We start from the raw sequence: 14,905 nt of genomic DNA on the forward strand, positions 1-14,905 counted from the left end.
ATTCAATCCTATGATCTTTGTATGATCTTTGTAACGCTTTGTTACATTCTGTTTGCAAGTATCTTGTTGAGGATTTTTGCATCTATGCTCAATAAAGAGAGTGGTCTATAGTGCTCCTTCCCCCCAACCCCGTCCTTATCCAGTTTTGGTATCAGGGTAATGCTAGCTTCCACAAATGACTTTGGCATTGTTCCTTCCTTTTCAGTGTCATGGAAGAGACTGAGAAGTATTGTCATTAGATCTCCCCTGAAGTACTGGTAGAGTTCTGCAGTGACTCCAGCAGGATTTTGTGTGTGTGTGTGTGTGTGTGTGTGTGTGTGTGTGCCAGGGATCAAATTCGGGCCCTTGCGCTTGCGAGGCAGGTGCCAGAACCACTAAGCTAAATCCCTGGCCTTCCATCAGGCTTTTCTTAGTTGGCAAGGTTTTTATCAATACTCCATGATGGGTATAGCCTATAATGGGAGACTTCGGCTCAGAGAGAAGACGTAATCTGCCAAATTCACAAGCTATGAAGTAGTGGGCCAGAGCCTGAGACCATGCTTAACTGGGTCCGAAGTGCAGGCTCAGAACCTGTTACCAACTCTCATCGCTCCAGCTTTCAGAGCTGTTTTCTTAAATAATGCTGTGAGGTGGCAAGTGACAGCCTCATAATTCCAGGGCTGTGCTGGTAAATTGGTCTCCAAGAAAAGAAAAAAAAAAAAAAGCCCCAGTCTGTAGCATTTACTGGTTTCTATGCCAAAATAATGCTACTGTGGTCAATTTCAAAATGCCAATGGCGAGTGAAGTTCCCACACATTTCACAGTGGGCCCTCAGGAGCTGGCACGAGCCCACCACAGCATCTCCCTGCAGAGTTCCCCTTTGACTGATCAACAAACCAAGTGAGGCCACACAATCATCGTTAGGTCATATAATAGCTAATCCTTGACTGAAACTTAAGACTTCTACAGAAAGGCCACATATTATTTTCAGTACTCCATCTGTAGTCACCATACCAAGTAAGGAAAGGAGAAAAGAATCATTAACAAACACATACTTGGGCTGGAGATTTAACTCAGTGGTTCTGCCACCTTGCAAGCACAAGGTCCCAAGTTCAATCCTCAGTACCAAAAAAAAAACACATACTTCAAAGTCCCTTCTTGAAAAATAAATGTTCTTATAAATTGAGTGTTTTTCAATATTTGGACACTAATGATGTTCTTTGTCCACCTGATTGTTTAAGTGGAAGGTCCTAGACAAACAAGAAAGGTGAGAGATGAAAGGGAAAAGAAAATAAAATGGGGCCAGGCGTAGCGGCACACACCTATAATCCCAGAACTCTGGAGGCTAAGGCAGAAGGATCACAGTGGGTTCAAGGCTAACCTGAACTACACAGTGAGACCCAGTCTCAAAAAGCCAACAAATAAACTGAGATAAGAGCATGACACTGAGATCTTAGAACAAACAGAAACCAACTGGAATAAGAAAATAATGTTTCCATGTCACAGAAGTGGACACTTGCTGTTCTCTCTTCCCAAGAGCCCCCTGCCTTCCTCCTAGGGAATGGACTTTCATTCCTAGCCCACAGAGTTTGGCGGCAGCTGACCCTACCCTTGGCTCCCAACATGGACCCAGAGCCCAGGAATGATGGATTAGTGTGCAGCATACCTCTGGCCTAGAGCTACTGGTGCATGCCTGGATAGATTCAAATAAGCCAGGCAGAGGGAATGCTGGGGTTGGAACTACAACTATTGGGGAAAAGGCTATGCTGGCAGGATGAATATCTGGAATTCCCTTCCCCACTGAAGAAGAGCCTACCTCCCCACAAAGCCAACATAAAAGGAAAGCAGTGTCAAGACACAGAGCAAAACTAAACCCTGGTGCCATGATGTGAGTCTCAAGATTCAGTCCTCTGTGGAGTTTATACTACCTCCTGGTTTTTCAGTTGCCTGAGCCAAATAAGTTCACCTTTCGGCTTAAACTGACTAGAATTGGGTGTCCACAATATGAGCAACTAAGAGGATCCCAATTAATGCAACTTCTGTAGGGAGCTGGGGTTCTTTTTTCTTCATCCTGAAGTGATAGATCTCACAGTCACAGGTAGGCCTTTAAAAACTCTCAGGGAAGCTCCAGACCAGCCACATATGTGGCCATGACAGGGAACCCCACTAAGCACCATTCTTCATTCCTCAAAAGGGTTAGGGCTGCCAAGATGTGAATAGCACCCCCTGGCTGTGACCTGTAGCCCAAAGGCCCTACCAAGCACCTAAGGGAGGAACCTATCTGAAAGAAACCAGGATTTAGGTTAGTCCCGAACACAACTCTTTAATTGTTTTTTATAAAATTGCTAGTTAACTTGTCAAAATGCTGTCCTGGGTAGGAGAGAAGTGGGTTCAGCATGGACAAAGATAAAGCCTCCAAGTGGGCTGAACAGCTGACAAAGAAGTGATGGGATCTCTAAAAACAGATCCATTGGTCTATTTCTCCTATGGTAGTGGAATAGATTTTAAGCCTCCAGAATCAATTCATTTCACTAGCCTCCTGTGCATGCATCTTGTTAGCTCTCTGAATATCCACCCCAGGTCACTTGGGCTATCTCCTCAGGTCCTGTATCAAGGTGTCCTAGCAACAAGGATCTTTAGTTCTCAGAGCACACCTGACATGAATCACAAAAGGTCCTGGTAACGGTGATATCTAATGTCTGCTGATGGGCTCATCTACTACAACAGCCCTGTGAGTTAGCTCCTGTGTCATCTCCACTTCACAGATCAGGGAAGGACGCATAGAGGCGTGAGTAAACCTGCCCAGAGTCAAACTGCCAGATGAAGGCAGAATAGGCTTTGAACCCAAGCAGTCTGGTATTTATATATCCATTAACTGAATATTCATAGGCCTAGACAGGCCTCCAGAGAGCAATGAGCCCAATATCAACCAAAGATTAGGGCAAGGAAGACTGGACAGAAGTGACTTCTCTGGTGTTATTCGGCTACTCCATGACAAAACCTTCACTTAGTTCAAGGTGCCGTTCCACGGCAAGCAGAATAGGGAGATGCCATTAGGTCAGATGTGAAAGTGTTCAAAGACCAAGCCAACCAAGACTTCAGAAGTCCTTCTCCTTAGACCCAAAGGTTAAGCAGACATTGCTGGATCCCAGTGTCTGCAATCTGTTTGGACCCAACCCAATGTGCCCTGAGAAACTCAACTCCATGGGCCTCCAGTTGGCTGTCCTGAGTGTGGCTACTCTGGCCATGTCCATTACATACATGGACATACATTACATGCATTACATACATTTCAGGTCCAGTCCTTTGAACCTCCCAATATCTCACGCCCCAGTCTGCAGAACAGAGATACCCTTGATTTTTCAACCTCCATCCTGTGAAATCATACAGCCTCTGCCCTGGTCCTTGATCACACCATGTAAATCTGTGTCCTGGCCCGATGTGTACACCAAATGTACAGGCACAGAAGCCTTCTGTAACAACAGTTCTCGGCCTCCATTGTAGAGTCGTGACAATGTCACAGCAAGTTTTGCTCACTCAGGATATTTGTGGGAACATCTGGGGGCCACAAATGTCACCCAGATGAAAATATACTGTATGGCACAATAGAATATATTCATACATAGGAAGGACAGCTCAGAATTTTGATATAAACTTGGATCATTCTTGTGGGCTATTTGTTATTCTCTCTTGCCCAGGTTTAAAGCTGGCATGTAAGAATTAGCACTGTTTATATGCAGAACTCCTCAGGCCACGTTGGCGTGTGTCACTTGTGGGGTTAACTTGCCATCAATCTAAACAGGGGGACCAGGATTTAGTGGTGAGAATGACTAATCTGTTTCCACCACAAATAACAGTGATTACACCCAGCTTCTTATTCAGCGTAGGCTCTTATGAGAGACCTTTTATTTTCTTGCTCATCTGGGTAGAACTTCTGGGGGCAAGCATTTGAAGAGCTGACAAAGCTTGCAGGAACCCATCAAGCAATATGGAAACGCCTCAAAATGTGTCCAATGTACATCAATCACAGCTGCTAAAAGAGGATGTTATCTCTCTCTCTCTCTCTCTCTCTCTCTCTCTCTTTTGAGACAACTTTCCATGCTGTCAGAAAAAAAATGAGAAAATAAAGCTGGAAGAACAAGAAGCAATTCTCCTAAAAGTAGAAACATTAAGATTCGCTTTAGACAGATCAAGTTTGAAATCATACCTGGCTTGGTGCCCCTAGATGCAGCTCTAAGGATGCAGCCAGTACTGAGCTGCTGCTCCCTATCGGGCGGGTGAAGAGGTCTATGCAGGACAGGTGTGCTGGGGCTGGGCCTCCGTGAGTGCTAGGACAGAGCTGCTCCTGGACTCATCTGCCCCATCTCCCACCTCTCTTGGCTGCATATCTGCCTCATCGTCTGGCACTGAAGTCCAGCACGTCCACGGAGTGGGCGCATTAGCACCCATCTCACATTAGAACCTCCTCTTTTCACTACCAGAGAGGAACTTGGAGTCACAATTTCTGTCCCTCAGCACTAAAAATATGCTTTTGAATAACTCATGAGTTGAAGAAGCAATAAAAAGGGAAGTCAGAGGGTATTTTGACCTAAATGAAGAAGGGAACGCAACATATCAGAATCTAGAATATCACTGAAGCAGTTCTTTGGAGGACATTTAGGACATGAATTTTCAACATTGGAAAAGAAAAAGAATCTCTCAAGGCCATCCATGTCCTTTTAAAAACTAGAAAAACAGCAAATTAAATCCCCCTTAAACAAAAGAAAGGATATACAAAGAACAGAAATAAATGAGATAGAAATAAGAAAAAAAAATCAAGGAAATCAAAAGGTGGTTCTTGAGACTATAAGTAATACTGGTAAAGTTCTAGCCAGAGCAATCAGGGAAAAAAATTGAGAAGACACAAATCTCCAATACCGGAAATGAGAGCAGTAATGTGGCTACAGATTAAACAGATTTCCAAAGAATAACACCAGGGTTTCATCCTCACCTGAGCCAGCTCATGGGTTCAGACTCCACGAGCGACAGGACATCTGGGTACCACCGTAGTCACTACCACATTTGCCACAGGAACTTCTCCTCCCAGCAAGAAACGTGGGCCATTTGCCTGGGTCAAACACTAATCCTCAGGAACCCAGAACACCAGAGGGCTCTGTCCCTTTCAATGATTGCATACAGTGACTAAAGAATAAATAATTCAAACCCAACTTTGCCTCTTGGCAGGCCCACAGAAGCTAGGCCCTTTCTGGGGATATTTCAATATTCTGAGTGTTTCATTCACCGGCTATAGCAAACAGGAAAGAGCAGGATGCCACATTCATTTCCTCTCACTGAGATATGACCTGTGTACTTCCATACTTGAGAATTATTTATATTTATTTACCCGAAATTACCTTGTTTTTCTAGTTTTTTGTCTCTTCCAACCAGAATACAAACTGCTTAGAAGCAAGAACCCCATCTAAATGAACCCTATTATGTTCCACAGATGGAAATTGTGTTTCCTATCTAGTGGACCTTCCAGTGTTTATAAATTCTGCTGGGATCAGGCAAGTGTTGTTAGAGCTGTCCCTCTCAATAGATACAGCAAATTGAAGGCAAAATTGCAATCCCAGAAGAATCAGAAATTAGGGCTACAAAGCCTGGAGCCCAACTTGCTATATCCTACTTCCTATCACACGTCCACTCAGCTCCCCAGTTTAGAACAAAAAGTGGGATTTGGAGAATATCAAAGACTTAATCAAGTAGTGACAAGGCAATCTCCAAATGCTGTGTTCTTTTTGAAATAAACACAGCCCCTACCACTTGGAAATAAACTACTGATCTGGAAAATGCATTTTTCTCCATTTTGACGAACAGGAAATACCAGAAGCAATTTGGTTTTGACAAATTGCTGACAGGATTAGTAGTCTATCTTCAAAGGTGCATCACTGAAATGGGGGAAGAAGGAAGGGGATTTAGCTCAGTGGTGCCACTGCCTGCCTCACAAGCACAAGGTCCTGAGTTCGATCCCCTGCACCAAAAAGAAAAAAAGAAATTGGGGAAGAACCCAGAGCCAGCGTTACCTGGGTTCAAATCCTGACTTTGCCACTTACTAGTGTGGCCTTAGGCAAATTACTTAACCTCTCTGAGCCTTCCCTTAACTGCAAAAGAGATAACCGTACCTATCTCAAACGAATATTATGAGTTAAATCAGTTTCATATTGTAAAGTGCTTCAAAGAGTGTCTGGCACACAGTTCAGTGCTGTATAAAGGCTAGTCGGCTGTAATTATAAACTATCTTTGTAGCTCCAGGATGAACTCAGGACATCAGGGTGCTTCTGATTCACTGTCCCTCAGGACACGGAGGTGCTGGCTCACCGTAGGTGATATCCTCAAGACGGGGTGCAGTCAGCAGTCACCTGTTCCCAGAACTGTAACTGTGTGATTCCTCTGTACTCTGGCACCCTCTCCTCAGAGCTTTTGGTCCCGTGAGGTTTCCGGCATCACCAGTATGACCTCCAAGCCCAAAGCTTGCGAGCCCTTCCTCGCACCAGCGGACAAGTGGAGAACGGAGGAGGAGGACCCACTCTAGGAGTGAGGGGTCGGTTATCACCATCAGACCAGTGACCATCCCCCTTACAACAGGGAGAGACCCAGACCCAGATTTGGCTGCCAGATGAGGTGTAGGAGGCAGCTTTGCTGCATCCTGAGCCGGCTCCACCCCGTCTATGCTCCCATCTGGCTCAACGGCATTCAACTTTTCTCTAACCTCGACTTACAATTTTCCAGGGAGGTCTCATGATTGAAAAAGAAGCACCCAAGGGGTTGTGACCTGCCTCCCCCTCAAGCACCATCCCATTGGACACCTGTAGCCTGCAGTCAGACGCAAGGCCGAGATGGAACCTTGGTTCTACCACTCCATTCTGGGCAGAAATCTGTCTCACCCACTTCCTAGGCTTTCTTCCTGCGAACCTTCCCACTGATTCCTTCTAGAGGGAGACACAGCCTCAAAGGGGGGATGCAGTGGAACCTCAGGCATCCTGGTTGAAAACCTGAGATAGCGGAGATATCCACCAGGGTCCAAGCACCACTGACTCTTTCTAAACCTCCAGTGTTGAGAGCCTGGAGTCAATGTCCCAACTCATGGTGCATCAGAGAACACGGCTAACAACTAGGACTCTTCGCTGATAACACCAAAAAATACAAGGTTATGCCAAAGCTAATCCTTACAGGAACTAAGCCTGGAATATGTGAGTTATACTCAGCCTCTTAGCAGATAAAGAAAGAGAGGCTGAGCTGGGAGCCCAGGAATAAATTGCTCTGACCACTAACACAGGAGAAACCACCAAATAACGCAGGAAGTATCCTCAACGACTGTCACCCCAGAGGACTTGGACAACCCGGTCTTCCACACAGCCCAAGGGCACATTGATGTAAGACTCAAAGAAATATGGAAACTTTTGTTGAGATCCAAAACCACGGGCCTCAGGATACGTACCGCCTGCTAGGGTCAGGAGGCTGCTTGTTTTGCTTTTCTCTATTATGTCCGTTCTTTCTATCCTCCCCAGCTGTCGCTCAGAACAAAGGTAACTTGACTTTTTCATTGGAGTAAAATAGGACAGCATTCTTCCTTCTTAAGGCAACAATTTTAAAAGCACCAGAGACGAGCCTTGCCAACAAGTCATGCCATGTATCTGAGGGAAGACTGAATTCCTGGGGCCCAGTGTTTTAAACTCATGACGCCCATCAGAAAGGAAGCATTTCTGGGCCAGGGATTTAGCTCAGTGGTTCCACCGCCTGCCTCGCAAGTGCAAGGTCCCGAGTTCAATCCCTGGTACCAAAGAAAAGAAAAAAAAAGAAAAAAGAAAGGAAGCACTTCTGGGAAACAGTAATGTGCAGAGTGGCCAGTGATCTTAACTGTTGATGTCCTGGGCCAGGGGTCAGGCTTACAAGCTTCTTAGTAAGAAATGACAGAACACTTTTAAGAACAAATGCGACCGAAGCACACACAAAGCTGTAGAAAATGCACAGTGCACTGAGGCAAGCTAGCCTCAGGAGCTGGCAAGTCCAAGCACTAGAGAGAGAGAGGCAGACCTGAGACTTCCACTTCTAAAAAAAGAAAGAAAAAGTCGTTTTAATGATCAGTACTTCTAAATTTCAGAGAGAAGTAACTACGCACAGTCTGGCACAGCAATGTGCCAAGTGGCCACAGCAGGAACAAGGCCATTTATCAAACTTCAATAACTCAGCCAGTCATTTTCACATTTCACTGACGTGATTTTATTAAAATGGCACATAGATCTCATACGTATAGTTTTTAAAAACTTCTTGTTTTCCTCTGGTATCAAAATAGCTATCTTTTTAAAATACCTTGTTAAAGCTTAATAGTAACTTTGTTATATATTAAATACTCTCCTAAAATAGCAACCATTTCTCTTCCATCTCTCCTAGAACCTTCTCTTACCATAACAATCACTTTTGTCTTTTATTGTCTCTGGTTTTGTTTTGGCATCTTTTACAATTATGCACAGGAGCACTAAAAGGAAAAGATTTTCCTTGTAAGTCCACTATTTAAAAACAAAGAAAGAAAAAGGAGAAGCTAGTGACAATATTCGACATGACACTGGTTTCTTTTAGCACGGGCACTCAGACCACAATGCTATTCAGTTCTTGCCTAGAAATAGTAATGTTGGTCCAACATCGCCCTCTAGTGGCAAGGCTATATCAAAGCATCCAACAATACAAGGTAAGTACAGTATTTGGATGTTGTTATTGGGACAGGAGGGGCTCAGAATCCAGTTATAAAGATCAAAAACTTTTTTTTCACAGATTACAAGACAGCTGGTCAGATTCCTGAAAATTCACTCTGAACACAGACTGCCCACAGCCACTCAATACAAATTCCCATCCCTTCCACGTCACACAGTACTGAAATGCTCCATCAGAAGCTGGACTCGGGTAAGGTTTTCTTTCGCCCTAAGGAAAGAGTGTGGTATTTTACCCTCTGCAAGGTGCCATATGAAGTTTTCTCCCCCGGAACACTTTTCTGTGAGAAGCCCGCGGCACTGGGTCTTGGGGGCCTGCCGGCCTTGCGGGAGAGGTGGAGGGAGCTGGGCGCAGACCGGACATCCCTGTCGAGGTGGCTGCCCAGGCCCCTGGCCAGGCCCTCGGGAATCTTGAGTGCAGGAGATGAGCCTGGAGCGTGTTTGTCCGCGGAGGGACTCAGCTGGCCACTCCCCAGGGAGCCCGGGGCCCTGTCCGGCTTCCTGTTCTCCTTCTTCAAAAACACAGACCTCAGCAGGGTGAATGTCCCCTGTGGAAGTCTGTCCCTCTCAGAGGCCCTGTCCTCCACCGCAGCCCTCACTTTGGGTAAGGTACCTTGGTCGCTGTCCTGACAATTTCTAGACAAACCTGCGGAGGGGGACGGTGGGCTGCTCTGGCTTCCCTTCCAGCCGGCGGTCTTCTGGCCCTCTGGGCGGGCTGGCTTCTCATTCCCAAGGGAGGGCATCACAGTGAGGGGCAGGTCAAACTTTTTGGGAAGCCTGATATCCTGACTTGCATTTTCCTTCCATGTCCTGGTTATGTTCAGAACACCAGAGTTTCCAGCGGCCGGGTAGTGGTTTGGGGGGCCTGAAGGACAGGGCACCCTGACTGGTCCCCTGCCATTAGCTTGGCCACTGTCTTCACCAGAGAGTGTGCTGTTTGACCTGAGAGACGCTGACTTCTCATCCCCACCGGCAGAGCCGGTCAGCAGCGGCACGATAGACTGGCTAGTGGACCGACGAGGTCTGCGTCTGGACTCCAGGTACTCCACCAACTCCACAGTTGCACCGGGTCTCTTCTCCCTGTGCCCAAAGGACCACCGGAGGGGCATGGTCTTGAAGGGCCCCTGCCTGGCTCCAGGTGCAGTGGGCGCCTTCATGCTAATGCTTCTGCGGCAGGCACTCCGAACCAGAGGCCTGGGCTCCAACCCTCCTGAAAGAGATGACACCAAGACCATTAGCACCCAAATAATCCTCCTGCTGCAACAGTAGAAACTGTACCACCAGCCATCTAGCAAACACTCGCTGAGCACCTCTGAGACATTAGACGCAGCGCGGGCACTGGGGATGTGCCCAGCACTGAGCGGGATGCACAGCGTTCCTGCCCTCAGAACCAATGGTCCCACTCACTGGCCCAGACTCCACTCGCGCCTTTGAAGTCACGGTGAAAGCCAAAGGCAAACCCCATGATATTCATGGGGGACTGGGTCCAGGACCCCCTCCCATAGATACCCCAACCCTACAGAACCTCAAGCCCTTCCTCTAAAGCGTATTTGCATATAACTTGGGTATGTGTATATAATGTGGGTATTTGCGTGTAATTTGGGCTTTTGCATATAACCCATGCACATCTGACCATATACCGCACATTACGTCATTTCTAGATCACTTCTAAAACCTAAAATAATGCAAATGTTATGTAAATAATTTCTATACTGTATCATTTAGGGAGTAATGACCAAAAAAAGTATCTGTATATGTTTAGTATAGGTGCAGGGTTTTTTTTGTTGTTGTTGTTTTTTGGTACTAGGGATTGAACTTGGGCCCTTGTGCTTGCAAGGCAGGCAGCAGAACCACTGAGCTAAGTCCCCAGCCCCAGATGCAGTTTTTAAAAAATATTTTTGACCAGTAGTTGGTCGAATCTTCCAGTGTAGAACCTATGGAAGCAGAGGGCTCTCTTCACCTCCCTGCCTGGCAGTACTGACCGCTGATAAAGCTCAATTTTAGGGGAAGCTGGTCTAAGATTTAACATCATCCATCTTTTTTTGGGGGGTGGTGGTGATGCTAGGCATTGAATCCAGGGAACACCGAGCTATTTCCAAGTCCTTTTTGTTATTTTATTTTGAGATAGGATCTCACTAAGTTGCCCAAGCAGGCCTCAAACTGACAATCTTTCTGCTTACCCTCCTGAGTAGCTAGGACTACAGGCATGTGCCACCACGCCCAACTTTATCCATCTTTCTATCTGTCCATGAACCAGAGTGCTAAGCAGAAGTCCCTGATTTTCCAAGTCAAATTAGGTACTTGTATTTTCAAACACAACTTCTCCCACCATAAGCTCATTTAAAAAACAAAACAAAATTATGTTTAGTTCCACCAGAGCTGCCCATATGCCTTCATTGTGATTTGTAATATCTACAAATAGTGGGGGGATGTTTTTGATATATAATGTTAAGTGAGAAATAAGGGTCTACAAAAACCGTATAAGCCAACTGGCAAAAATGTACGCACATGTGTCTGTATTATGCATGCATGTGGAAACATACAGGCGAGGACGGAGAAACAGCCACACAAAAGGTGTGTGGGAGCTGTGTACCACTGCTTCTCTTTTTAGTTCTTCTCCATATCTCAACATTTCTGAGAACATACATAAAACTAAAGTTATCTATTTTTCCTTAGAAATTCCCAGTCCTCACCACTGTACCATTACAGTGTCTTGATTTACACATGTCTACAACCACTGAGAAAGAAATCTTCAACTGAAATCTACAGGACAGTCACATAAGGATAGTCACATGCATTTGGAGAGAAGCTGTCGGTCAACCACCCAAGCCTATCACCCACAGCCAGCTACTACGAACATGCTATTTCATCATGAAATATGAGTGTTATGGACTGACGGTTGTGCTCCCCTAAATTCACATGCTGAAACCTGAATTCCCAAGGGGATGGTATAAGAAGCGAGGGCCTTTGGAAGGTGATTAGACTATGAAGGTTGATTCCTCGAAATAGGTAAAACAAACAACCCTAAATCTCTTTCTTCCAAGAGTAGATACAACAGGAAACTGCCCGCAGCATAGAAGGCCCCACCCTAGACTTGACCACACTGGCACCTGATGGCAGAGGTCCAGAACGATGACGAACAAATTCCTGTTGCTGACAAGCCACCCTCTCTCTACAGCCATCCAAATAGGCTGTGACAGAGAGAAACTCCAGGAATGAATGAGGACCACTGCCACTAAATGCTCCCCAGGGCGGCACAGCCAACTCTGCGTACTTCTTGGGGAGGGACCTGAGACTTTCAGGAGCACAGGAGCCCAGGAAAACCAAGGGGTCGCAGTGCATGCTGGGGAAGGAGAGGACCTGCACAACCGTCAAGCACTCTGGAAAGAAATGACCAGAGGCGGGAGGAGGAGCTCGCTGGTTCCCGGCCACTGCAGTGTGAAAGCATCTCAGAAGCTCCACAAGGACTTTACCTTTCAGGTTTTTCACAGATAATTTTTGATGCTTTTTTCCTTTACCGCATTTCTGTAGATTAGCCGGGAATAGATACAGTTTCACCCAAAATACTTTGTTGTTTCACTTTGGCTTGACCTTGTTGCTCTGTCATGAAATCCCCACATCTCAGATAAAACACCATTCTGGAGTCTGAGACGTGTGTGAAGTTCTCTCTTTTCCTGTTCTTCAGCCCCAGGAAGGGCAGAAAGGGGAGCTTTGTGTGGAGAGGACAAAGCTGTGACTTTTCGCCTTTCATGACGCGAGGGCGTCACCTGGAGCCGTGGCAGGTGGCTGGAGGGGCTGGCCGCTGCCCTAAATAGCGTCCTTCTTTTCTTCCTGGTATGAAAGGGCTGGAGGCCAGGGCTGACATCAATGCCTGCGCCACGCAGCACAGGAGCCCGAGATACCCATGGAACCGCTTCTCCTCTTTCTCAAGGCAGCGGCGACAAGCACCCTATCTTCATTTTCTCTCATTCTACCCGGTACACTATTCTAACAGGATTCAGCTGGGGGCTCTCTGTACAGCTGAGAAATAACATCAGAGGGGTGGGAGGAAATGAGAACACACCCCTGCTGATACTTGCTCACTGGCTCCTAAGTACCTTACTACTTACCCAGGTAGACACGACACCTGAAGTCCCTCCCTGGGGGCGGCGGACCTTCGAGAGTTCTGGGTGGTAGAGGGCAGGCAGTGCGCTAGGGGCCGAAGCACTGACTCTGACTCCTCTGCCCCCAGCCCCAAGGAAATGTAGGCCCTTCTTTATCTCAGGCCAGTTAGCCTGAGAACCAGGCAGCTTAAGCTTCATTTCAGATGCAGACAGGCACATGTTCCTGAGGGTTATCCATGCCCCGCAGGATATATGAGGAGCTGCCAGGACACCAGAGCCTTCTGGATAGCCGCCACCCATGTGGCAGCCCTGAAGCCGGCAGACACTGCTCAGAGAAACGCCGCCTCTGCGCCTGACTGTGTGCAGCCATGCTGATTCCCAGGCACCTTTGATCCTTAGTTAGTGCAGGGAGGCATCGCCTCACACAGCGCCCTGTGTGATGTAAGTGGGAAGCCCAGGGCCCTTTGTTACCCGCTCTTAGCCCACCTGCAAGTGCTTTCGATTTCTCTAAGGGCTGCCACCCAGTGATTCACTCACAAAGTATTTAACGAGAGCCTAATGTGTGCCAGGGGCTGTTTTCATTACTTTGGATACAGCTGAGGGAGCAAATATAACATGCCTGTCCTTATTGGGTTTGACCAAAGCAAAACAATATATCATGCCATGTGTGATCAGTGCTGCAATAAAGAATAAGGCAGAAGAAGGGAGAAATGGGTGCCACAGGAATAATGAGCAATATCTGAGGAAAAGCCTTCATGAGGGTGAGGCAGATGTGGGAATCTGGGGAAAAGAGGCTCCAGGTAGAAGAGGCAGTGAGTGCAAAGGCCCTGTGGCAGCAGTAAGGTTGGTGTATCCAGAAAGCAACAAAAAGACAACCCTGTGGGTGGAAACAAAGAAGGGGGCACACACTAGGGTGCCTCATATTCTGAGCTCGAATCTGTATTGGGAGACATCTCTGTCTGGCTTTCGGTGGCAGAAGCAATTACAGGGCCTCTCTGTCCCTCGGTTGGTTTGGTTTTGTTTCGATATCTCCTATGGTCTTTATAATTCCCTCATAGCCTGTTGACCATTTCTACCTGGAATTCAGAGTGTAGCTGAGGGCAAGCCTGGTCCCCAAACTTTCCTCTGCTCCCCTGGAGGGTAAGGTGGAGCTGCACAGACAAGCAGGGGCTTCTGCACCTCCACAACTGAGCCCCAGGATGAGGCTCGGGAAGAGAGAGGCTGGCTATCACAGGAGCAGCCCTCAGGAGCGGAAGCTACTGCCCCTCCCAGCTGTCCGGGAATCACTGCTGTTCCAGAAAGGGCAGAGCAGAGCCCCAGGGGTAGAAACAGAAAAATAACAGCGGGAGTAAAGGAGTGCAGGCATCAGAAAGTAAGAAAAAAACAGAATGAAGACAGGCTTCTAATGAAACAAAGCCACCAGAGGAAACAGGTGACAACTTTAAATAACCAATTAACTTGAATCTCAAGGAGATTCAAGCGTAGAATGTTGGAAAATGTGGCCTTCAGGATTTAAGATTCAATAAATGAGCTAAAGGCTTGCAGGATCACTGTTGGGACTCAGACGAGTGACCTGAAAGATGGAGATGCACCTCACATCACAGACCAAAATTACGAAGAGAAAGAAACCACAAGAGAAGGGCTGCACACTGAGAAGACAGACTCAGAAGACCAACAGGCAGATCATAAGAATCTGAAAGTGAGAGAGACAACAATTCAACAACAACAAAAGCCGCCACACCTGCCTCGCAAGCACAAGGTCCTGAGCTTGATTCCTGGTTAAAAAAAGAAAAAAAAAGAATACTTTCCTAAAGAAAGGCCTAAGTCTAAGAAAAAATGAACCCCCTCAAGTCCTAGGTAGGGTTGATGCACAAAAACACATACCCAGCTGTTTGCTGGTAGAATTTCTGAACTCAAAGACCAAAGAGAATCTTAAAACCTTCCAGCTAGGGGCAAAGAAAAAAAAACAAAAACAAAGTTAAATTCATGTGACAAAGAACAGCCTAGGGGCCGGGGATTTAGCTCAGTGGTGCTACTGCCTGCCTGGCAAGTGCAAGGTCCTGAGTTCGATCCCCGGTA

At 46.7% G+C, this 14,905-nt stretch overlaps 1 protein-coding gene across 1 annotated transcript in view; it reads right to left on the reverse strand.

Annotated features, from left to right (window-relative positions):
* Positions 1-8,256: 8,256 nt before the first annotated feature.
* The window catches only part of Usp43 (ubiquitin specific peptidase 43), a gene marked incomplete at its 5' end in the record, with an annotated part of 69,056 nt that continues 62,407 nt past the window's right edge, over positions 8,257-14,905 (reverse strand). The window contains one exon of the mRNA XM_010615026.1: positions 8,257-9,933. Coding sequence (XP_010613328.1) covers positions 8,900-9,933 — 1,034 coding nt within the window. The remainder of the gene's footprint in view (positions 9,934-14,905) is intronic.

The sequence above is a fragment of the Fukomys damarensis genome, unplaced genomic scaffold (assembly GCF_012274545.1).
Source record: "Fukomys damarensis isolate Sample0158 unplaced genomic scaffold, DMR_v1.0_HiC HiC_scaffold_13, whole genome shotgun sequence".
NCBI lineage: Eukaryota > Metazoa > Chordata > Mammalia > Rodentia > Bathyergidae > Fukomys > Fukomys damarensis.